General features: G+C 30.8%; 1 protein-coding gene across 5 annotated transcripts in view; it reads right to left on the bottom strand.

Annotated features, from left to right (window-relative positions):
• The window catches only part of LOC118180093 (uncharacterized), a 58,680-nt gene that overhangs the window by 16,842 nt on the left and 19,703 nt on the right, over positions 1 to 22,135 (bottom strand). The window contains exon 1 of one of the 5 annotated variants that reach the window (XM_035349245.2): positions 5,663 to 5,840. The exons of 2 other annotated variants lie outside the window; for them this stretch is intronic. Coding sequence is in view for 1 of the 3 variants with exons in the window: in XM_035349237.2 (XP_035205128.1) it covers positions 5,515 to 5,523 (9 nt within the window). In the remaining 2 variants the exon portion in view is untranslated. 2 more of the 5 variants (XM_035349237.2, XM_035349251.2) reach the window with 2 other exon arrangements.

Genomic DNA, 22,135 nt, shown 5'->3' with positions numbered 1-22,135 from the left:
CAACGCAATCTGCAACAGTAACTGAATTAGATAATTTTAGCTTAGGTTACACCGTCCGTTATACATTAAATGCGCATGCGTAAACGTTTCATGAGCATGCGCACAAGCATATTCGCAGCTGTAAAGGTCTTACGCACGCACGTAAACGCCTACGTCAATGCGACGCATGCACAGAAAGTTTGTAGCTTTGAGGTCCGGATTATAGATCATTCCGGATTATGGGTGTCCGAATTAACGACTTTTGACTGTATTATACTGCACATACTCTGTTTTAAAATCTTTTGTCACCAGAAAAATGCAACTTATAATTTGAATGTACAGTTTGCACCTATACATTTATTTGTTCAGTGATATATTCAAATAAATGTATAGGTGTAAGGTAATATATATAAATAACATAAATTAAAATAGTTAATACAATAATAACAAACAAAAGAGAATTCACAAAAAAATATGAAATGATATTGTAGACTATCTGAAATAAGAGTAATGATAAATTTTTTTATGTTAAACTACGCATTGCATTTTCATATATATATTGTCAACCATAAAAGATAAAAACTGTGCCATCATATTTTATTTAAAATTCAATTAAAAATTAAAGGAATGAAAACAAAAGATATTTAATATTTAACTAGCAGTAGTGCTTTAAATTTATTTTAAATGTTATATTTTTATTGTGTGAATAGTCTTTACTACCCAAATCTGATGATAATGATGGAAAGAGTTTCTATTATCCATCACAATGACTGAACCATGACTGACAGCTAATCAGAGTTCTGTTATACTTTGGTTCTCATTTTCAATTATAGTAACAAATTATTTTCCATCATAACAATATTAATAGCCTTTCAACATTCCTGAACCTTTTTACCGATATGGTTTTGACCAGATAAAAAAGGACAGAACCTGAATTTCCTTATTTTATCCCTTCCTTCCATAGCATCCTATGCAGCTCTAAGGAAGATTTCAAAAAATAAAATCTAGTTCCCTATCTCAAAATATAACTTTTTCTTAGAATTTTGCACTTGGAATATAGATTCATTAATAATTTACTAATTTAACCGAAATGCTAAAATCAGAACATGTAAGAAATGTCTTGGCATTAAAGATATGCAGTTTGACTTACCGATTCTTTTTTATTCTTAATTATGAATTTGGTACAGAGATTCAGATTTTTTAAATATTTTTTTTAGATCATCTCAAGAAGGCTTTAATGCCAAGTTACAAAAATTCTTAAACATTATTACGAATTGAAAGGAGAAGACACCAAATGCAGTTATGAAAGTTTTCAATGTTAAGCAATGACTATTAACTTAAATATTCAGGAACATGCTTTGACACTTTTAAGATAATATTGTTAATAAGAAAATAACAATTTTTAAAAATCTGTTAATACTTTGCCTAATTCTATACATATATTTCTCCATCAAGCAAACAACACATTTAAACTGTGCCTGAAATAAAGACATATTTGACACTGAAAGACTACATGAGATCATTTGGCAAAAAAAAATCATCTAATGTGTGAAGAAAACAATTCCAAGAGGCAAACTCGCAACATACAAATATTTCTGGTCAACTAAAGATGAAGCAAGATAGATTCAGACGTCATACAGAACCGAGTAGACGTTCAGGCGTGGACATGCCAGGCTGAAGTTTTAAAAAAACTCTACTACATGAAAAATGTTCAATTTTTGGAAAATTCATTTTAAACCTTGATTTCCAAGGAACAGAAAAAGAGCTTTTAGCTTTTTAATGAAGATTAGGGATGGTCACAATAATGATCCTAAATGGCCTTTTTGTTTTAAGAACAGAACCTGATACCAGAAGCAGCTAACGTTTTTTGAACATTCCCCCCCCCTACTTACAGAGAAAGACCCAATGCAAAATGACAGTCCAGGGTAATTATTCAAAAATTAAAAAACAGAGCAAAGTTAAGATTTTCAACAGTTATCAGTGTGTCCATTTTCAAAGTTCCCCTTAGCTTATTTCAACTGAAGAGTTTGCACAAGAGCCTCACGATACACAAGTTCCTAGGTGAGGACAATGTATTATCTGAATTCCTCATGTATTTAGGCACTAGATCTTTTAAACTGATTATTTTGTTCTTCAGTAAAATTTAGACTTCAGGCTGTCTTCTCTCCCTTTGGTATAAATCGACAATTATCCTGATTTATAAAAATTCTGATGTGTACACCACATGACTTCCTTGTACAAAATATTAAATTATATGCATGCTTTGCTGCAATTCATTTAAATTTATATCCTCAAATTTCCTTAGAGATATATTTCTCATTCAATTAACTCAGTTCTCACTTTGCGACAAGGCAAAAATACATAAAACCTTAAAATATATCAAAAATTATAAAATATAAAAAAATATAAAACATAAATACAGTTAAAACAATTTTTACAATTAAAATTAAGAGTTTCTACGCAAAAACAAGGAATTTAAGTAATCAAATATCTTTATCAAAAATCTCAAAATATCTTTATCAAAAATTATAAAATATAAAAAAATATAAAACATAAATACAGTTAAAACAATTTTTACAATTAAAATTAAGAGTTTCTACGCAAAAACAAGGAATTTGGCCAGCGAGCAAGAAGGCAGATTTTTCAGCGCACAAAACTGAAAGCTTACTTTTGATCTCACTTGGCAAAAAGACACTGATGGCATAGAAACTGACTTAATTTGTTGTGGAAGCTATGCTGAGTCAATATAGGGGATAATTTAATAACTTAAATGATAATTCCAGAATAGATTATGCATGATTTAATTCGCAATAATAAAAGAAGATATCTTTGTTATTGCAAAGCTTAGTTTTTCTAGATTGGCAACAAATCCACTATTCTGCTAAATTTCAAATGTAAACAAATATGGCTGCTATGGTTTTTAAAAAAAAATTAGGCTTATTTGCACTGAAACAATGTTTAAATTGTTGATAATTTTAGAACTATTGCATTCAGGTTAACTAAAGAAATGAAAGCTAAGAACATAATTCAATCATTTTTAAAGCAAAAAATGCATAATTTACCAACACATAAGAATAAAAAAACTGAGCTCATGGAGTCGAGTAACAGAGTGGGTCTATATGCATTTCCCAAATTCCATAAAACACCATTAAAATTCAGATTCATAGCAAATGGAACTAACAACTACAAGAAAAATGTAGACTATTATTTTGCAATTCAGCTTAAAAAATTAGTAAAATTATTTTCAATGCAGTATATATACCGGGTAGCCATAATTAAGCTGACAGTGCTCACAGTGTTCTGTAGCGCGATCTCGAGAATGACGCCTTATTTTGTAGGAAGATTAAACAAGACGGGGGACGAATGATTCCGCGAAAAAGAAAGTTCCAAAAGTCACCACTCGGGGAATATTTGGCGCTGTGTAATAGAAAAATAGAGTGTTAACAAATGCAAATTAATACAGAATAAAATTACCTTTTATTATGCATATGCCTTATGGAATATGGATATGCCTTACAGTACGGTATGGAAAATCTTACGAAAAATTATCAACTTCTATCCGTACAAGATCAGTCGTGTACAGGAGTTACTGTACCCCAACCATGATAAGCGATTGACTTTTGCTTTCACCTTTCTTGCCAGAATGGAGGTGGATGATGCTTGGCCGTGGAAAATCTTATGGTGAAACGAGGCCCACTTTACCTGAATGGAACTGTGAATACCCAGAACTGCCGAATTTGTGATAACAAACCACCACATGCAGTCACATCAATTCTCTTACATTCACCAAAGTTAACTGTTTGGTGTGGGTTCACAGCAGAAGTTATCGTAGGTCCATTCTTCTACGAGAACATTACCCCGACAGGACCAGAAACCTATTCTGTTACCATAGAGAAATATCACCACATGTTGAACAGCTTTGTCATTCCGGCACTTCAGCAAAGACAATGCCTGGGGGAAATTATTTTCATGCAAGATAAAGCCCCTCCACACGTTGCTGTACGGGTGCAACAGATGCTATGACAGAAATTCACAACAGAAAGAGTCATTAGCCGCTACTTTCCAACTGCATGGCCACCTCGGTCGCCTGATCTTACCCCAAGCGACTTCTGGCTATGGGGTTACCTTAAGTCCAAGGTCTATCAAGGATACGTTGAAGGATAACATATCACGGACTGTACGGGAGATTCCTGCAGACATGTTACTTTCTGCTGTTGTGTATACTGTGCACAGAATGCAATATGTGGTCCACAACAACGGCAGCCACATTGAACCTCATTTGAATGCAAAATAAAAGGTAATTTCCGTATTGCTTTGCATTTGTTAACACTCTATTTTCTATTACACAGTGCCAAATATTCGCCTAGCGGTGACTTTTGGAACTAATTTGTTTTTTTGCGGAATCCTTCGTCCCCCGTCTTATTTAATCTTCCTACAAAATGTGGCGTCATTCTAGCAAATAGAGTGCGCTACAGAAAACTGTGAGCACTGTCAGTTTAATTATGTGGCCACCCGTTATTTGATCAGTGGATCTTCCTAAAACCTATAATTTTGAAGCAGAATGAACTAAAAATCAACTTTCATGAATTCTATACAGATAGATATAAATTTTCTGAAATGAGCAAAAATGCTAGACTTTCTAACTGTAATTCATTCTTATCATCTGAGAAGTTGAAAGAATATATTCTCTTGTTAACAGTCTGTAATCAAAGAACAAAGTTAAATGTTAAACAACAAAATTTAAGCTTAAATTAAGTTTTGAGACAAAACTATTCATGGTGAGATCTTGGTAGAATGCTGTCTATCTCTATGATAAACATTTATAAGGGTTCCACTATTGAAGAATAATGATTAGCTCAACATGCATGTCCTAAATTATTTTCTATATTCTTTGTCATATCTGGCTCTTGTTCTATTTGTGATGTTTTTTGTTTACCTAATGAAAATACAGTCAATATAATTTTTACAAGTGAAGAGATCTTCAATAAACTGAATTGGAAAAACGCTGATATAAATAATACACTCGTGAACCCAAAGAATGAAAACTTGGTTCAATAAAGTTTATATGAACTTTACATTTAACCACTTTTTGTAATACCATATTTTATTTAAAATTGCAATATTTTGTTTACACACAATATTTTATATTTTTCTACAGAAAATTTTTTTCCTTGTTCACTTCATAGAACTTAAGACTTTTCATCTATAAGTTTTACTAAATTAAATAAACCAAACATCAAAGCAAAGAATTTCTATTTAAAATTTTTAAAGACAAAATTCTCAAAACTATACATACTAAATAAATTATGTGCACCAATATTACAACACATTACCTTCAGACGTATCACACTTTAGCCTGATTTCGTTTAGAATTTTTATGTTTTAGAGCATTTCTTTCTGAAATAACTATCTTAAAATTTAACATTAATGCGAAAATATGCTATCCTTTTACTCTTGATATTACATAAATGCAGTCATCACAATATTATATATTTATTGAACACAAAGCATTCGCTTATTTGAAAATAAATTCACCTTAGCCATTATTTACATCTCGCGCACTGTTTAAACAGCATCGGACTTGGCAGTTACAAAAACAAAATAAAAATTTTAAATCCAATAAATAGTTCGAAATTTGAATGGAACATGTAAACAAATTTAAAGCACACAGCTTTCAACCTACAACTAATCTTTGTCTTACAAAGGCTACTCTTGAAATCTTGATTTTCAAAGCATAATGGATGTTCCACAAAATTTCACTTTAATAACAAATATCAATAACCGCGAAATTCAAAACGCTTTAGTTCCGTAAAGCTGACAGTAATAACACATATTATTAATAAAAAAAGCCGATAGCATATTCCAAACAAACTTTCCGAACATCTCAACTCTACGCTTAGAAATACAGTTACGGATAAATTTTATTTAGTCGAAATATCGTATATTTCCGAATATAAGTAGAGAAGTAATACTTTATTGCAAAAATTCAGATGAAATTGGAAATCCATATATAAGCCGAATATCCAGTTATCCTATAAATCTAGTTTTGTATATATATCGAGAAAACTGAGAATGAATGAACGCGTATCTTAGACAGACCTATCAAACTAGCTGATGATGAATACCAATTTAGCTTCAGTTTTCATTAAAAAAATAGTGACAACATTGTAGAATACAAGGGCAGTTTTCGTGTTAATAGTCTCTCTTTCTTAATTCTCCCAGCTTTTGCGGCAGCCTCCCCCATTGCCCAAACAAAGAAAGTTAGAATAAATAGAGTAAGCCTCGAATCTTTTCAAAATTTAAATTTAAAAAAAAAATTACTACACCTCAAATAAGTTACTTTGTAAAATATTTCGAAACTTTCAATTTCGATTTGGGGTGAAAGTTCAGCCTAGGCACCAAAGTGTATCAAACACGCCTACAGATCTTTTAAGCTACCGTCTGCTCTGATTGGATGAAACGTCTGTTTGGCGGTCATTTTCGGAATGGCGAGTTATCGCCTTGTAGGCTTTTTAACGAACGCCAAACGCATATTCACAAAGCCTACAGACCTTTTACGCTACGGTCTGCTCTCATTGAATGAAACGTCTGTTTGGCGGTCAATGAATATGCATTAAACACCGTCCAACGGAGATAAGAGTAAGCCTCTCCCCTATATCTACTGCAAATAAAAATGAAGACAATAAACGTTTTGGTATGACGTCATAACTTATCATGGGCGCTGCTATTGCCGGATGCATGTTCCTAAAACATACTCGCTATACCCATAGATACAGGAATACTAACTGCATAAATAACCAGTATAGTAATAGTAAAGTGTATATATATATATATATATAGTAACAGATAGATTATTATGACTATACCTTCTGCTGTGATAGCTGCTTTGCCGATTCATGACATTTTTAACCACAGCGTTAAGTGAGATTTACGAAATCACGTGGTACTCTGACGTCACAAGTAGTTAAATCAAGTATTGGTATTCTCATCAAGGCTAGCGTTAAATTTAACCGTTAAATTGACGAGACGGCTGTTAAAGTAAGGACAGGTCTGACCCTTCGTGTTAAATAAACAGATGGTTATATTTCCGGCAATAAATATGGCGGAAGGTTTTGCGTCAGTTTTAGCTGAAGCGTATTTTAATGAAATTAGTCGAATTTCTCTGCGTCAGCAGCGAATTTTCCGTGATCGAAGCAATGCGTTCGATTTACATACAATATAGACAATGGATAATTAATTATTGCCAAGATTAATGAATTCCGGGCCCAGGAGAATGTCGTTGGTGAGGTAAGTTCAGCTTCGTATTTTTCCATAGAATGTTACAAAAATTACTCTTCGTATTTCTTCAGAATGTGTATTTTTATTTCATTGTCACCTATTGACGATCAACTGATTGTATAAATACAAAATGAATTGCGGAATGTGCATGTGTTTGTGCTGTAAAATTATCGCCAATACTCTTTGTAATGTTTCTTTTATTATCGCAAATAGTTTATGCTGTTTGTAAAATTGTATCCTACATTTCATGTAAACTTTGTGCTGAGTTATCACAAAGGTTAAAAATGTGATGTGCTTTATTTTTATTTAATTTTACTGTACGACTGATAATTTAAAGTAGCATTCTATTTTGATTCTAATATATTGTCGCCAAATCTGTTAGTTGGCGCCAGTGTTAAAAACTTGATAGTGTGATCTAAATTATAATTTTTTTTTTTTTTTTTTTTTTATAGTAAGATATATTATGTATTTTTTAGGAATTTTGAAGACGTTAAGTATTAATTTAAATATTCGACAAATTGTTTTGAGTCTATTATAATACATCTAGTAGTAAATCTTCATGTTGCATTTTTAAGTATACGTACTTTAAATTTACTTAAATGTTTGAACAGGAAATACGTTTTAAGTAGCTTTACAAAATTAATCCTATTTTCGTATAAAAATTAAAATTTATCAGAAAATTGCATTCTTAAAAGTGTGATTAAATTCATTTAATACATGTAACTGTTCTTAAATACTAGTGCTTTAGATTTGAATGTTAAATTTCATACATGCTTTTGATAAATTTGCAAGTACATTTTAAAGAAAATCAGTTTGTTCATAAATTTGTCGTGGAAGATCTCATGTTCAGCTAAATCAAATTTACTTTTGTGTGACCTTAAATTTGGGCACCGATCGTGAATTTGTTTTGGCATATTCATAATTTTGATTGGAAAACTTAGTGCTACTGTGAAAGAATGATCAACTGATTTTTACCTTATTATTGTAATAACTTGCAGGATTTTTCACAATGTGATGTTGCATACAATTTACTCTTCTTTGTTATCAAATACATAAAAGAGTATATTCCTAATCTGATATTTCTTCCTTTGAAAGAGTGTAATATATCAAAATGTGATACTTGGGATTTTTTTTAGAGTACATATCAGTATTTTTTTTGACATGCTAATAGAACCAGTGTATTTTATTTACTTGTAGAAACAGTGTACTTTTTTTTGACATGCTAATAGAACCAGTGTATTGCTTTAAAACAGGTTTTAAATCAAGGCTATTTTTTTCTGCCTACTCAGTATGCACATAAAACTTACTTAAGCTATATTTTTAACAAATTAATGAGATATATGTTTTAGGTTAGCTGCTTTAATAGAAAAAGAACTAAACTAAAATGATATACCTTGAAACATTTTATTGAAAATAAGAATATCTTAGCAGTGTTGGCTAAGATTTATTCAGACCTTTTTTTTTTTTTCATTTATTTTGATATTTCCATATACATTCATTTAAATAAGAAGTAAAATCATTCTATATAAAGCTGTTGATTTATAACAGAAAAAGTATCAAATTACTGCTGTATTTTAATAAGATTTCAATATAATGGAATGAATTGCACTACATTAAGGAAAAAAAAAAAAAAAAAGTGAAAAAATTCTGTTTTTGCATTATTTTCACTATCTGTGTTTTGCATATGCTTGTTACAAGAGGCCATAATCTATAAGATCTGTAGCTAAATGATATTTTTATGTTTTTACATATGGAAATTAAGTAATAAGAAGAACTGTGATTTAAGCATAGCCCTTGCAGTGGTATAGATTGCAGGAATAAATAGAAGGGGTAGGTCATTCCTTTGTTCGACTCCTCGCCGACGCGAGCCTCATGGAGAGGGGGAACCAGAAGTAATCTGACGTGTCTCTGTTGCACCTGCTCTGATTTCGCGCCTTTAAAACTGTAGTTTCATTCATTTGTGAGACGATTTTCTGGAGATCGCATATCCCAAATTAATGTTAATCATACATATTTGTTTTCTAATAATGCAAATATTTAAAATAATTTGTGTGTGTATATATATATATATATATATATATATATAGTTTTAGTCAGTTTTCCTTTTAAATTCTATATTTAAAGTATCCTTTATGTAATATGGCTTCTTGTGCTGTAGCAACGTGCCGTAACACTTATAGAAATACGAAAGAAAGAGGTATTGTATTTCATTCTTTCCCAAAGGATAATTTGCTTTTGACGAAAGAATGGATATATAAATGTCGAAGACAAGATTTTATTAATGTGAAAAACGCAAGAATTTGCAGCGAACATTTTCTGTGCAGTGATTATGAAGATGACATGAGAAATCGCTTGATTGGATTGCCGCAAAAGAAACTGTTGAAATGCAATGCTGTGTCGAAAGTAAATTTATCGTGTGCAGTAAACGAAATAACACAAAGAAATCGGAGACATTTGAAAAGAAAACTAATGCAGAGTGCTTTTGAAAGACTACACGAATTAAGCCCAAAGAAAATTTATTTTGAGGCCGAGAACGAAATTGAAGCTGACAATAATAAATCAAATGTGAATGATTTTGAAATAAAACTCACAAGTGACAATGCCCTATGTGACAATATCCCTGAGTGCCCTAAGTGTAAAGATAAACAAGAATGTATTGATAATTTGAAGAACAAAATACAGTCAAAAGTCGTTAATCCGGACTCGTCGGGACTTCGGCGATTCCGGATTATCGATTTTTCCGGATTATAGATCATCAGTTTAAATCTGGTAAAATGGCATGCAGAAATTATAAAAGTAAAAATATGAAACCGTAATTTACGAAATAAAGAACAATTATGATCTAAAGGGTATCAAAATTTACAAAAAAAAGCTTAATATTTATTTGTTTACTTTATTAAACATTTCTTTCAATGTAAGTTGTTTCAGTTGCTTCGTTTTTTATGTGATAATACTTTCTCTTTAGTTTTATTAAACAGACATAATTTCTTGTTTAGTTACAAAGTTCCGCTGTTCAAGTCTTATAATTGCTGTGTCGAGAATACCGACCAATTTGTCAATCGAAATTTTTTCGTTTTCAATAACCTATGTCACTTTCTTCGCTATCGGAAGCGAATTATAATGACGAGGCATTTGATTTAAATCATATCAAAGACTGAGTACATCGAGATGAAATACTACATTGAGTAATCAATTATAAGCCAAATAAAATAAAAACATCTGCCCTTAAGATAAGGATAGTGCTGACAAAATCAACTTCCAATTCATTGCACGCCGCTGCGGTGTTAAAGATAAACAAAGTTTAGATAAACAAACGTTAAAGTTTATATAAACAAAGAATATGCCTTTATCCATTTTTTGCAGCAATTCCATTTTTTGTTTAATGGATTCCGAAAGATACTTTCGCTTTGTATATCCTTTACATATTAGTAAATATATATCGGAAATTCTATTTGACATAATCGAAAGTTCAAGCTTACTTTTATAAAATTGCTCTAACAGTCTGCAAAAAATAATAATCCGGATCCAATTCGAAGATTAAGGAACAACGCAATCTACAACATTAAATGAAATAGATAATTAGATAATTTTAGCTTAGCTTATCCCGTCCGTTATACATTAAACGCGCATTCGCAAACGTATTTTGCGCACGCGCAAATTCGCAGCGGTAAAGGTCTTACGCGCATGCGTCAACGCGACGCATGCGCAGAAAGATTGTAGTTTTTAGGTCCGGATTATAGATCATTCCGGATTATGGGTGTCCGAATTAACGACTTTTGACTGTAATATCCTTAGAAAATTGTAATAAAATATTGAAAAATAGAGAAAAGAAAAATTTTAGAATGTTTGCTCAGCGACAAAGAAGGTGGACGATATCTAGAAAGAAATTTGTATCGGAAATTCAGAAATTAAAATCCCAAACAGCGAAATTTAGGAAAAAACAGAATAGATCGGAGAATTTGGAAAAACGTCTAAAGCATATTTTTACAAAGACGCAGATTAGCGCATTGCTAGAAAAGAAGGAAAAAATCAGGTGGACTAGTGAAGATATTTCACGTTGCATTGTCATAAGAGTTCTGTCATCTAAAAGCTACGATTTTTGGAAAGAAAAAATGGGAATTCCTTTACCTAGCACTAGCACATTAAAGAGATGGTGCGCTAAATTTTCATGTAGTCCAGGAATTCAGAGTGATGTTCTTGCTGTAATGAAGGAAAGATGCCAATATTTGAATTCTGTAGAAAAAATATGCGTTCTCAGTTTCGACGAAATGCATATAGATTCTAAACTCTGCTATGACTCTAAACTGGACCAAATTCTCGGTCCTTTTCAAAAAGTGCAGTTTGTTTTAATCAGAGGTCTCATTTCGCAGTGGAAACAACCAATATTTTTTGATTTTAACACTCCAATGAAGAAAGAACTTCTTTTTTCACTCATAAGACATATTCAATCATCTGGAGTAGAAGTGAAAGCAATAGTGTCTGATTTAGGAGGATCTACTACTTTGTGGAAAGAGTTACAGATTTCAATTAATAGTTCTCAGTTTCCAAATCCAGTATTCCAAACGAAAAAAATATGGGTTTTTGCAGATTTAGCGCACTGCCTCAAATTACTGAGAAACCACTTTTTAGATAAAGGATTTGTTTTAGAAGATGGAACTGTTTTAAATGTTGATATTATTAAAGAGGTTTTAAATAAAGATTCAGGAGAAATTAAATTGTGTCACAAACTAAAACCAAATTATTTAATGGTCAAGGGAAACGAGAGACAAAAAGTCGCTCCAGCGAAAACATTATTTTCAAGAACTACAGCACTCCACCTCACAGGAGATAAAAAAGCATCCGACTTCTTTGAGTTAATCGACAATTTTTTCGATATTATGAATAGTACGAAAACATACCCTCCTTCAGATAAAATACTTAAAGCAGCATTTGGATTAAATGAACATCATGAAAAACAAATTCAAGTTTTGGAATTAATGAAGAAAGTCATTGGTGGATTAAGAGTTCAGGGAAAAGCCAACTTACTGCCTTTCCAAAAAGGAATAATAATTTCAATAAATTCTCTTTTTGGCCTACACCAGGATTTGAAATCATCGTATGATGCTAAATATATTTTAACCTCTAGATTAACTCAGGATGCACTTGAAAGTCTCTTTAGTCAGATTCGAGGGCTTGGTAGGTTTAATGACCATCCATCACCTAGTGAAGTTATACGCCGCTTAAAGCAATTAATACTCGCTAATAAGCTGCCAAATTTATCTTCAAAAGTATGCATGACTAAAGAAAGCAGAAATATTGATTCATATTTAACATCCGAAATACTTGAAAAGGCTTTGAAAACTGAGGAGGAAGATGCTTTTCCATTAAATACTATTGATGATTTGGATTTCATAGAGGGTTCTCCTATGGCATGGGAATTAGAATTGAATTCCGACAGACAATTTTCGACAGCCGAAAAAAAAGCATTAACATATGTTGCAGGTTATATTGCCTATCGTGTGCGAGACAAAGACCCATCATTGGGAACAATATCTAAAAATAGTGCTGATGAACCAATATTTAATTCAGAATGGATTAAATTATTGTCCTTAGGAGGTTTGACTACACCTTCTCATTCATGGATGAATACAGTATATGAGTTCGAAAACATATTTTGTGCAGTTCATGGTACAACTTACTATAAAGGGAAGCATGTAATTGGCTCTTTAATTAATAAACTGGAGAAATATTATCCTGAAGTTAACAGAGAAGCAATTCGTTTATTTTGCAGAGTGAGAACTTTTATTAGAATATGTTTCTTAAATAGAAATGCATATGTTTTTTCCCAAAGAAAAGCAACCCAAAAGGCAAAAAAATGGATTGCTTCAAATGTGGCAGCCAATAAATAATGTTTCAACAACTTGTAGTTGCATTGCGACTGTACAAGTAAGCATATATAATATGTTTTGATTTGAAATATTTCTAGATGGCATTTTAGAAGTTAATAGCGTAAAGCATATTTCAAATGAGAACTAATTCTGTTAAGTTATTGTTACAGTTATTTTTATTATATCCTCTGTTATTATTGATTCGATTTTGTGTTAGCTTAGCATTCTAGATAAAATATATATAAAGTATGATATTAAAGTAATTGGCATAAGAAGACCTGCCCCCTAACCCCCACTTTTGAAAAATTAAATAATTATTTTAGGTACTGTGAGTAAAGTTGTTTTGTCTAAATTAAGATAAGAATCTTACATGTATTTATTTAAATGAAATATTGATGTAAGCCTAAGTTACAAAATTATTAAAAAAAATATATGTTATTATATTGAATCGGGATAAAAATATGCCAATGTAAAATTTACAATTAGGCGGAAACTCAAACTTAGATTAGCAGAAATTTTGCCATATATAACCATACATGTTTAAAACTATGCCAATTTAAGGTTGTTTTTTGATTAATTTTAAATAGCTGTTATTATAGTTATCTTAGAAGCAGTAGTACAGTTCTCTTAGTTAATATGCAGATAAAGAAATGATTAGAAACAAACAGGCATTTAAAGAAAAAAAATCCCTGCAAATAAAAACAGGAACTTTATGCTAAGAGTAGCGCACTTTATCTATTATTTTAAAATTGAGTAAGTACTATTAAATTTTGTAATGTTCAGTGTAAAATGCATACTGCAGTAACATTGTCTCTTCCAAATTATAGCTATCTTTCACACACAGCTCATTTTAAACGCTGGTTCTTCAAATTTAAAACGCTAATTTCTATGTTGTCAATTGCATCTCCGCGCTCGGTGGCATCATTGCTACGTCATCACTCCTCACTGCATGTTTCAGGGGGAAACGCTCTATGAGCTAGCCCTTCTCTTTAGTCCTGTACAGATTGAATCTTATATAGGTTATGGAATTATCATTAAATATTCAGATAAGTGTAATATTAACAGCATATGTATGTTTTTTTTTTTTTTTCATCATTTAATGCATGTAAATTATCAGTATTTTTTCTATGTGTTATAAAAAGTAGCTATCAATAACAAATAATTGATTAGTAAATAATATCTGCAAATTCCGTATGTAAAAGAATTATTTTTATTTATTTATGTACGTATTATTTTTTAATTTTGTTTTACCTAAACAAGGGTGAAAAAATGTTTTTTGATGTGGAATTTTTAATCTACTAAATCTATACAAATTTTTTTTTTTTTTTTTTTTTTTTGCCATCAGAGAACTGAAGTATTTTTTACAGCATTTTGCACTTCAATCTGAGCATTATAATTTAAAGGTGCGTGTCTTGAACGAGTATTTAAAATCATAAAGCCTTTTCTGGAAACACATGCAAAATAACATTGTTAACCAGTTTGCAACAATAATAGATGTAGATTAGTAAGCAAACTTCAAATAGCATATTTAAAATAAAAAACATGCTTTATATGCAGACATGCTATTAATTTTTTTCAGAAGTTTAAACTGTGAACTTGCTAGATATATTAAAGCACCAGCATGCACTTATGTATTCATCATGTAAAAATTTATTGACAATTTTAGAAAATTATCTGTTGATTCAGGAAAGCTTTTGAAACTTAAAAATTACTGAAGTTGTATTTATACCAATTTGTACCCACAGCTTTAATGGTCTCTAAATAGTTTAACATGTAATGTAAATAAATAAAAGTAATATGCTTAACTCCGTCAGTACTGAAATGCCATAGCTCAGAAATTAAGAATTATCATACAAATAAAGCACTGAGAGACGTCTAATTTTTATATGACACATGAAATTACCTTGAATTCTAAAAGGAAAAAAGTTAAATAACTATGAAAGTATGATTATAAATCCAGTACAACCTCATAAAAATTTAAGCATACAGCTGCGAGGAATTTATTGTCAAAAAATAGATTTTGAGATGCTTAACATTATGCATGTATTTACAAGTAAAAATTGAAAATTCAATAAAGAAAGTATTTTTAACTAATATACAAATGTGAAATATAATATATGAAAATGTTTTAGAAACTTTCAAAATAACTTAAATCATATGAGAAATTTGGCAATTTTAAAAAAAAATACAAGAAAGAAGCTGAACTGCAGAGAAAAGAAAGGGGACAAAAGCCACACATCTTTATATGAATGCAAAAAATCGGAAGCTTGATACCCTAGAATGTTAAATAATAACATTTTAGCGAACACCGCTAAAGTGCCAAAAATGGCACCCCAAACCTGAAATACAACCCTAAAGCGTGGCTACAATACGAGGCCCACACTTGAACATGGCTGATATGATTGGCTTATTTTAACGAAGTTTCCCAACTCTCGAACGAAGGTTGCTTACCGTAAGGATTCCTCCGACGGTCGTTGTCACGAATGCCAATTTAACCAACAGTCCTTACAGTTACTGGAGCCGTGAAATTTAGTGGTCGTCCGTTAAGAGAAGATCGTTATTTACGCTCCTTGTCATGAATAGGGCCCTAAGTAATGTAAGAGCTACGTCAAGAAGGACCTTATAAGAGATAAACCAACCCATTGGGCGGGGAGCGTATTTCCAAACCCTACCCCACTTTTCAAATTTTTGACGTCATGGACAAATCGACTAGTTTTGTCTGGATGGTAATTCTTCAGCATGCGCTGAAGGGCGAGAAGTAACACAAACAGAACTTTGGCTTGCGCTTGTACACAGTATTAAGTATATTGTCTGAAAGTGTATTCGTTTATGTAATTGCATAATTTTACTGTTTCTGTAATAAGAAAACTTCATTCAGATAAAATTTATTTCAATATTATTATTATCTGGTTATAGGATTATACGAAATGCTGAATATTCTAGGTACTATCGTAATCTTCGCATAACCTTTTACATTGGATTTTGGATTATCATTTTAAAATATATTGTATTATAAAGATTAAATCAAAGCAAATTACTTTGTTAGAGATGTGAATGTTCTAACTGAATTTTCTTTTTATCACTCATCATTTATTTCCTCTTAGAAAACACACTCATGTTTGACAAATAATTATCTCCACTGAAAATTTTTTGATTGTTTAAAAACTATATTTGTCAATTATGTAATAAATACTCACTGATCTAGTGCTTCATAGATCAATATGATAATGAATTCAAAATGTTTTAAAAACAGTTCTTTAATCTTTATTTTGTAGTAGATGCAACTAATGTCACAGAGAAAAAATATTTCAATAAAAAAGTTCTCCATGTTAATTCAATAGCAAAATTATTTCTATTTCAGTGAGAAATCCACTTTCAATGCTTATATAACAGAAAAGTATAACATAAGCATTTTAGAAGTTTTAAATATAAACTAAAGGTTTATTGTACAATTTTATGTAAGAAACGTAATAATTTACTTTCATTCCTTTTAAATCGGCATATTAGCTTCCAATCAACTAAAATTTTTGGAAAGTTAGAGACAACACGCAGTATTCCGTCACTTAAAATATGAATTAATAGTTCTTTTTCATTTAGAGATACATTGGAATTCAAAATACCAAAGGCAAAATGGGTCACTGATCCAACCTAATTCCTTATTTGGAAATTTTTAAAAAACATTTCTGTCAATTTTATCATATGTTGTTTTAAACAAGAAATATGTATTATTTTCTTTAGTAAATTGTAAAAAAAGCATGTTTCTTTCTTTCTTTTTTTTTTTTTTTTTGTTCAATTCTTCTTGCCAAAGTATTGGCTTAGTTTTAAAAGCTTACATTAGTACAAACTGCAACACAGTGTGTCTAGGTAAGATTATTTGTTTTAAAATGTCTGTTAGTAATTTTAAATATTTTCTCTCCAGTTGCTTTTCCTTCCCAAATATTACAACATAAAAAATATTCTACTGCATCGTTTTCGAAAACATATCTCACATAAACGATGAATTAAAACATTTTAGTAATGTCGGTAATTTCATCAAGTTTTATAGTAAAGATTGGATTTTGTATTCTATAGTGTCTGATATGACAAAAATTTGGTGAGAAACAGTATCTTTTTTTAATGCTATTGTTTTTAAATCGTTACTATATTTTTCTGCATGCATAAATGGTGTCATTTTAATTGCTGAAGGAAGAATGAGCGATTCTCCAATTGTATGAGGTTTTAAATTTTTTGCAATTAAATATGAAACTTTTAAGGATGCCTGTAAATCCTTCTCAGGAACTGTTGTATATTTTTTTCAAAAATACATTTTAATTTTTCATGCTCTGAGCTCATTCCTTAAAAAAATTCTTCAGACTTATTTACTTAATGTTTATGTTTAATTTCTGAGGTACTTTTCAGTTTCACTGGCGCAAATCTCGCCAAGCAGACTTTGTTGACGACAACATACAATATACACATAAAAAATGTTAACAAACGTTAGTTCTAAGAATTTTTTATTTTGAAGGCACAAACATTTTAATATCTTTTAAAATTTTGTAAAGAGTCAATAAATAAAGATAATAAATTTGTAAAAAGACATTAAGAATTTACTATGTTTTCATGGTTCAACATCCTAAATAGCTGGTTCGTATCACGTAACACCATGTGATCTCATCTCGCGTAAACTACGCTACAAAAATCTAATTCTCTCAGTAATTATCTACATTAATTTCAAGTTAAATCTTAATTTGGAATACAAGTTTAAATGCAAGAATTATTTCAATTCGTACAAATAGCTTACTCAGAAATTATGTAAAACCGCAGTGCTTTACTTCGCTACTGCATTCTCATTAGAATTGATGAATTTAACCCTTGATTTTGCCTTTTCTATATTTTTGCCTCTGGGTGAGTGGTGTGATTGCAGTCTGTCTTAATTACAGCGAATGGTCCCGGGGCATAAATTTTAATTATCTTGTAAAAATTCTATGTAGTTGTATGCCAGTATTGAAAGAAACAATCTGATAAGAAATGGCTGCGACTTGTTTGAAAAATGAGGTGTAAAATGTTGGCAGCGAAGATATTCCATTTGGCATCAGTAGTACCGTTGTTGGCGACTTTATTGTTTGCGGCGGCAAAACGGGAAAAGTACCGTTTCTAAATGTATTTTTAATTTCGCAGGTTTCATGCTTTCCATGTGCCAAGTTTTCACTGCATTTAACACACAATGGATATTCTTTTTTCATTGATAATGCAACATGTAAAACAGTATAAAATAAACTCTTCTTGATATTTACTCTTTTTTTTTTTTTTTTTTTTTTTTAAGAAGTAGAAAGAAAGCCAATGGTTACATTTTTGTTTGCATTCTCATTAATAGTTTTTCTCCAAGTTTATTTGATGTTGGTGCATCCATCCCATTTCTCTTACAAGAGATTTTGGGCCATTTAACCATCATGAACAAAATTGTTTTTATTATCCTTCAAGACATTACTGAATTTTCCAATGCTTTGGAAATGTGCTTACTTGACAACAAATTTGATTAGAAATAAGAAACATGGTTTATAAATGATGCGTATTACAATTACAAATTGCATGCAAGACACTACTAAGATAGCCGAAAAAACTAAATCTTAGGTGTGCGTATGCAGTTGCTTTGAAATTTGATTCGAGCTGTTTGGAAATCATCAAACATAACACATAAATCAAGTGGAAAGCAATAAAATCAGAATTAAAATATGGAAATGTTTAATTTAAAATTCCTGGCAAATGTTAGAAACATCCAAAATTCTCTTCAAATTCCGTATATCTTTTATTGTCAAATAAATTTCTTTGAATTTGGTGACCCCCCACAAATTTGTTCACAACTCCCAGGTTAAAATTTTGTAAATTAAAATACAAGTTATCAATTGCATTTTGAAAAAAAAAAAAAAAAAAAAAAAAAAAAATTCAGGCTTGTCTTCAATAGAACAGCATGTAATAGAGTATTTTCAAATTTACGGGAAACTACTACTTATGTGAAAATTGATAAACATTGGCTGTCCAATGTGAATTGCGGTTTAATATGCTTGTGTATTTTGATTATCTAACTAAATACAGAATGATCCGTTCCTTCAAACTTCTGCTGGAGTAACTGCTAGAATATCTATCCCATTTCAGATGAACAGAAAGCAAGTGTTGTATTCTTATTCAACAATTACAATACTCTTGCATAATACTTACAAGGAATGAGTTAGATTATTTAACTAAAGTGCAGTCAATTTTATTTCTTATTTACATGAATGATGTATCACACAATGACTGGTGACCTAGCGATGATGACTCAAAATGCATCTTTGCATTCAGGCATACACTCCTTATAAGAATATAACCATGCACCGGAGTCCTAGCTTCAGCAGGTACATTTTGTTGTGCTATGTAATCTCTGTGGGTCCTAAATTCTAAAAACTTTTCCACTCCTAAATTCCAAAAATTTTGCTACTTGATATTTCTGTAAATTCCAAAATTTGCACACCTGCCATAACTGCACTGGTTGTGGCCTCAGTTATCCAATGTTCCAACAAAATCAAATATTGCAACGTTATTTTAGACCAGACTTTCTTAAACCGTAGATCGCAACCCCCATCTACAGCGGGGGGTCGCAAAAAATTTTAGTAGTTTTGGTATTTCTTAAATTTAATATAATAATTTTACAATTACCCAATATTTTTACACAATCTATCTGAAAATAGATAAAGATAAGACAATACAGACAAAGAGAAAAACAAAAATGTTTCAACGCATTCTGTTTATAATATAAATGTTCATTTTACTTGCTTTGCATGTGATGCTGTTATTTCGTCTGTTAATTATTTAAAATTTTCACATTGTTCTATGTCTTAAAATGAGAAATTAAAGATAATGACCTAAAACTGCAATACTATCTTACAATACAAGTGAAAAAATTGACAGTTTCACTCGCGCTTGTGTCAGATTTTTGCAATGCTTATGGGGTCCCACAAAATTTTCATAAATATTTTGGAGTCGTGAAAAAATCTATGATAAAAAAGGGTCACGACTGAAAAAAAGTTTAAGAAGCCCTGTTTTAGACCAATCAGTTCCCTGATGCCAACCCATTTGTTTGCCTGTTTTGTTCAGCCGAATTATGTTTCTGTGGGAATTTTTCTATATTTTTACTGTTTCAGCTGAATGGAAAAACACGCTAAAATGTTTCAAATGACTATTAGGGGAAGAGAATCAAATATCCCACATTATAATGATCTCTATTTATCTCCTGTTTTGATCCTGAGTTATGTTTTTTGATAGAATTTTCCCATATTACATATTTCAGTTCAACAAAAAATCAACTTTTAAAATATCGATGAAAGGCATGTACTAAAATGTTTCAGAATGAAAATTTGGGATAAATAAATATATAAATTAGTTTTTCTAGGAATGTAGGAGTTCTTATATATAGTATATAAAGAAATTTAGAAAACAACTTTTCACAAATACTAAAAAATTGAAGTTCAAACGATCTTCATAAAATCCTATTATATATCAATATCCCTATAAATTATCAATATCCCTATAAATGTGGAACAAGAATAATTTAAAATGTAAAAATTAACACGTTGACTGCCGAGTGCATTTTACGTGATTTGCGCATGACGCCAACTTGAAATTTTTATTATGTGATATATATTAGGTCTAAATATTATCTACAGAACATAATGTTATATAATTAAGCTTCATGCTCAGCAACCTCCAAACATCTGTAGACCATTTTTGTGATTTATAATTAAAATTTTTATGATTTATTATTCTTCAAACCATTATAGTAACAATGGTACTATTTAAAAATTTATCAGTATCAATATTTATTCTAATTATGTATTTTACTATTGGTCGCATTGCCAGTGGCACCCACAGCGCTCTAGCCAAGTCGAGTGCAGGTCACCGGTGACCCCCACGGCAGTCAACATGTTAAAATAAACCATCACAAGAAAAACCAGAAAAGTAGTATAAAAGAAAAAGAAAGGTGAGGAATCCAACCAACTTTAACATAATATTGTCAAGAGGAGGTATGTCGAATTTAATTACATTTCCCCTTCTAAAACAAAATCCTTGCTTTTCTGTATCCAGAATCAGCTGATGAACCATTTCAATATATTTTTTATCTTAATAGTTCACCAAAAAATTCTAGTCCTCCTCAAAGCGAAGGAAAATCATAGAAAATATCTTCCGATTTAAAAATATTTTTCTAATCTAAAAAGAATCTAAAAAAAAAGAAAGAAAGAAAACAGGCCCTTAAAAATGTAGAAAAAATTAAAATCCTGCAGTGGAAAATCTTTGAAAGTTCAAAATAATTTTAACACAAAACTTTACTAGAACCTCTTATTCAAACAGCAGTAGCAAAGAAAAAGGGGAAAGTAAAATCATTAAAAATATCTTCACATTTAAAAAGATTTTACTAGTCTAAACAGGATTTTATCAAGTTAATTTGAATTTCAATTTTTATTCTCTCTGAAAAATTGGTTCTAAATTTCTTTCTTTATATATTTACTGATCAATTTTTAGCAGCATAATGCACAAAAATTTTTGGAAGGATTATAAATTTTCCTTTTAAAAAATTATTTGTATATACATAATCCAAACACATCTGTATACAGTGGAATACGTTTAACGTGGAATATCGGTTAACACGAAATAATGCAACGGTCCCGACAAACTACTATGTATTTTCATGCATTTTGTTTCTCATAACACGAAAAGATATCCTTTCTGGAAATAAACACTGGCATCGCAGGCAAGATTTAAGCGGGATGTGAAATAAAAGGGAGGTGGTTTCACATATTTCACAGAAAAGAGGCTAATTTGGCTTTGAAATACCCTCAGAATAGCCTGCGACACGAGTCAGTTTTGTTTATGTACTCTACTTTCGCCTTCCACCTCTACAAACGCCACACAAACATCTCATCTCTCATCAGTCAGCTTTGGAATTCGGTGACAAGTACATGGTAGTGCGAGTAAAAATTAGTGAGTTTGGCTCATATGTT

Source organism: Stegodyphus dumicola, chromosome 2 (genome assembly GCF_044657685.1).
Source record: "Stegodyphus dumicola isolate Sdum_Otavi_A_Nest chromosome 2, ASM4465768v1".
NCBI classification, from domain to species: Eukaryota; Metazoa; Arthropoda; class Arachnida; order Araneae; family Eresidae; genus Stegodyphus; species Stegodyphus dumicola.
This window is presented reverse-complemented; position numbering and strand designations above follow the sequence as displayed.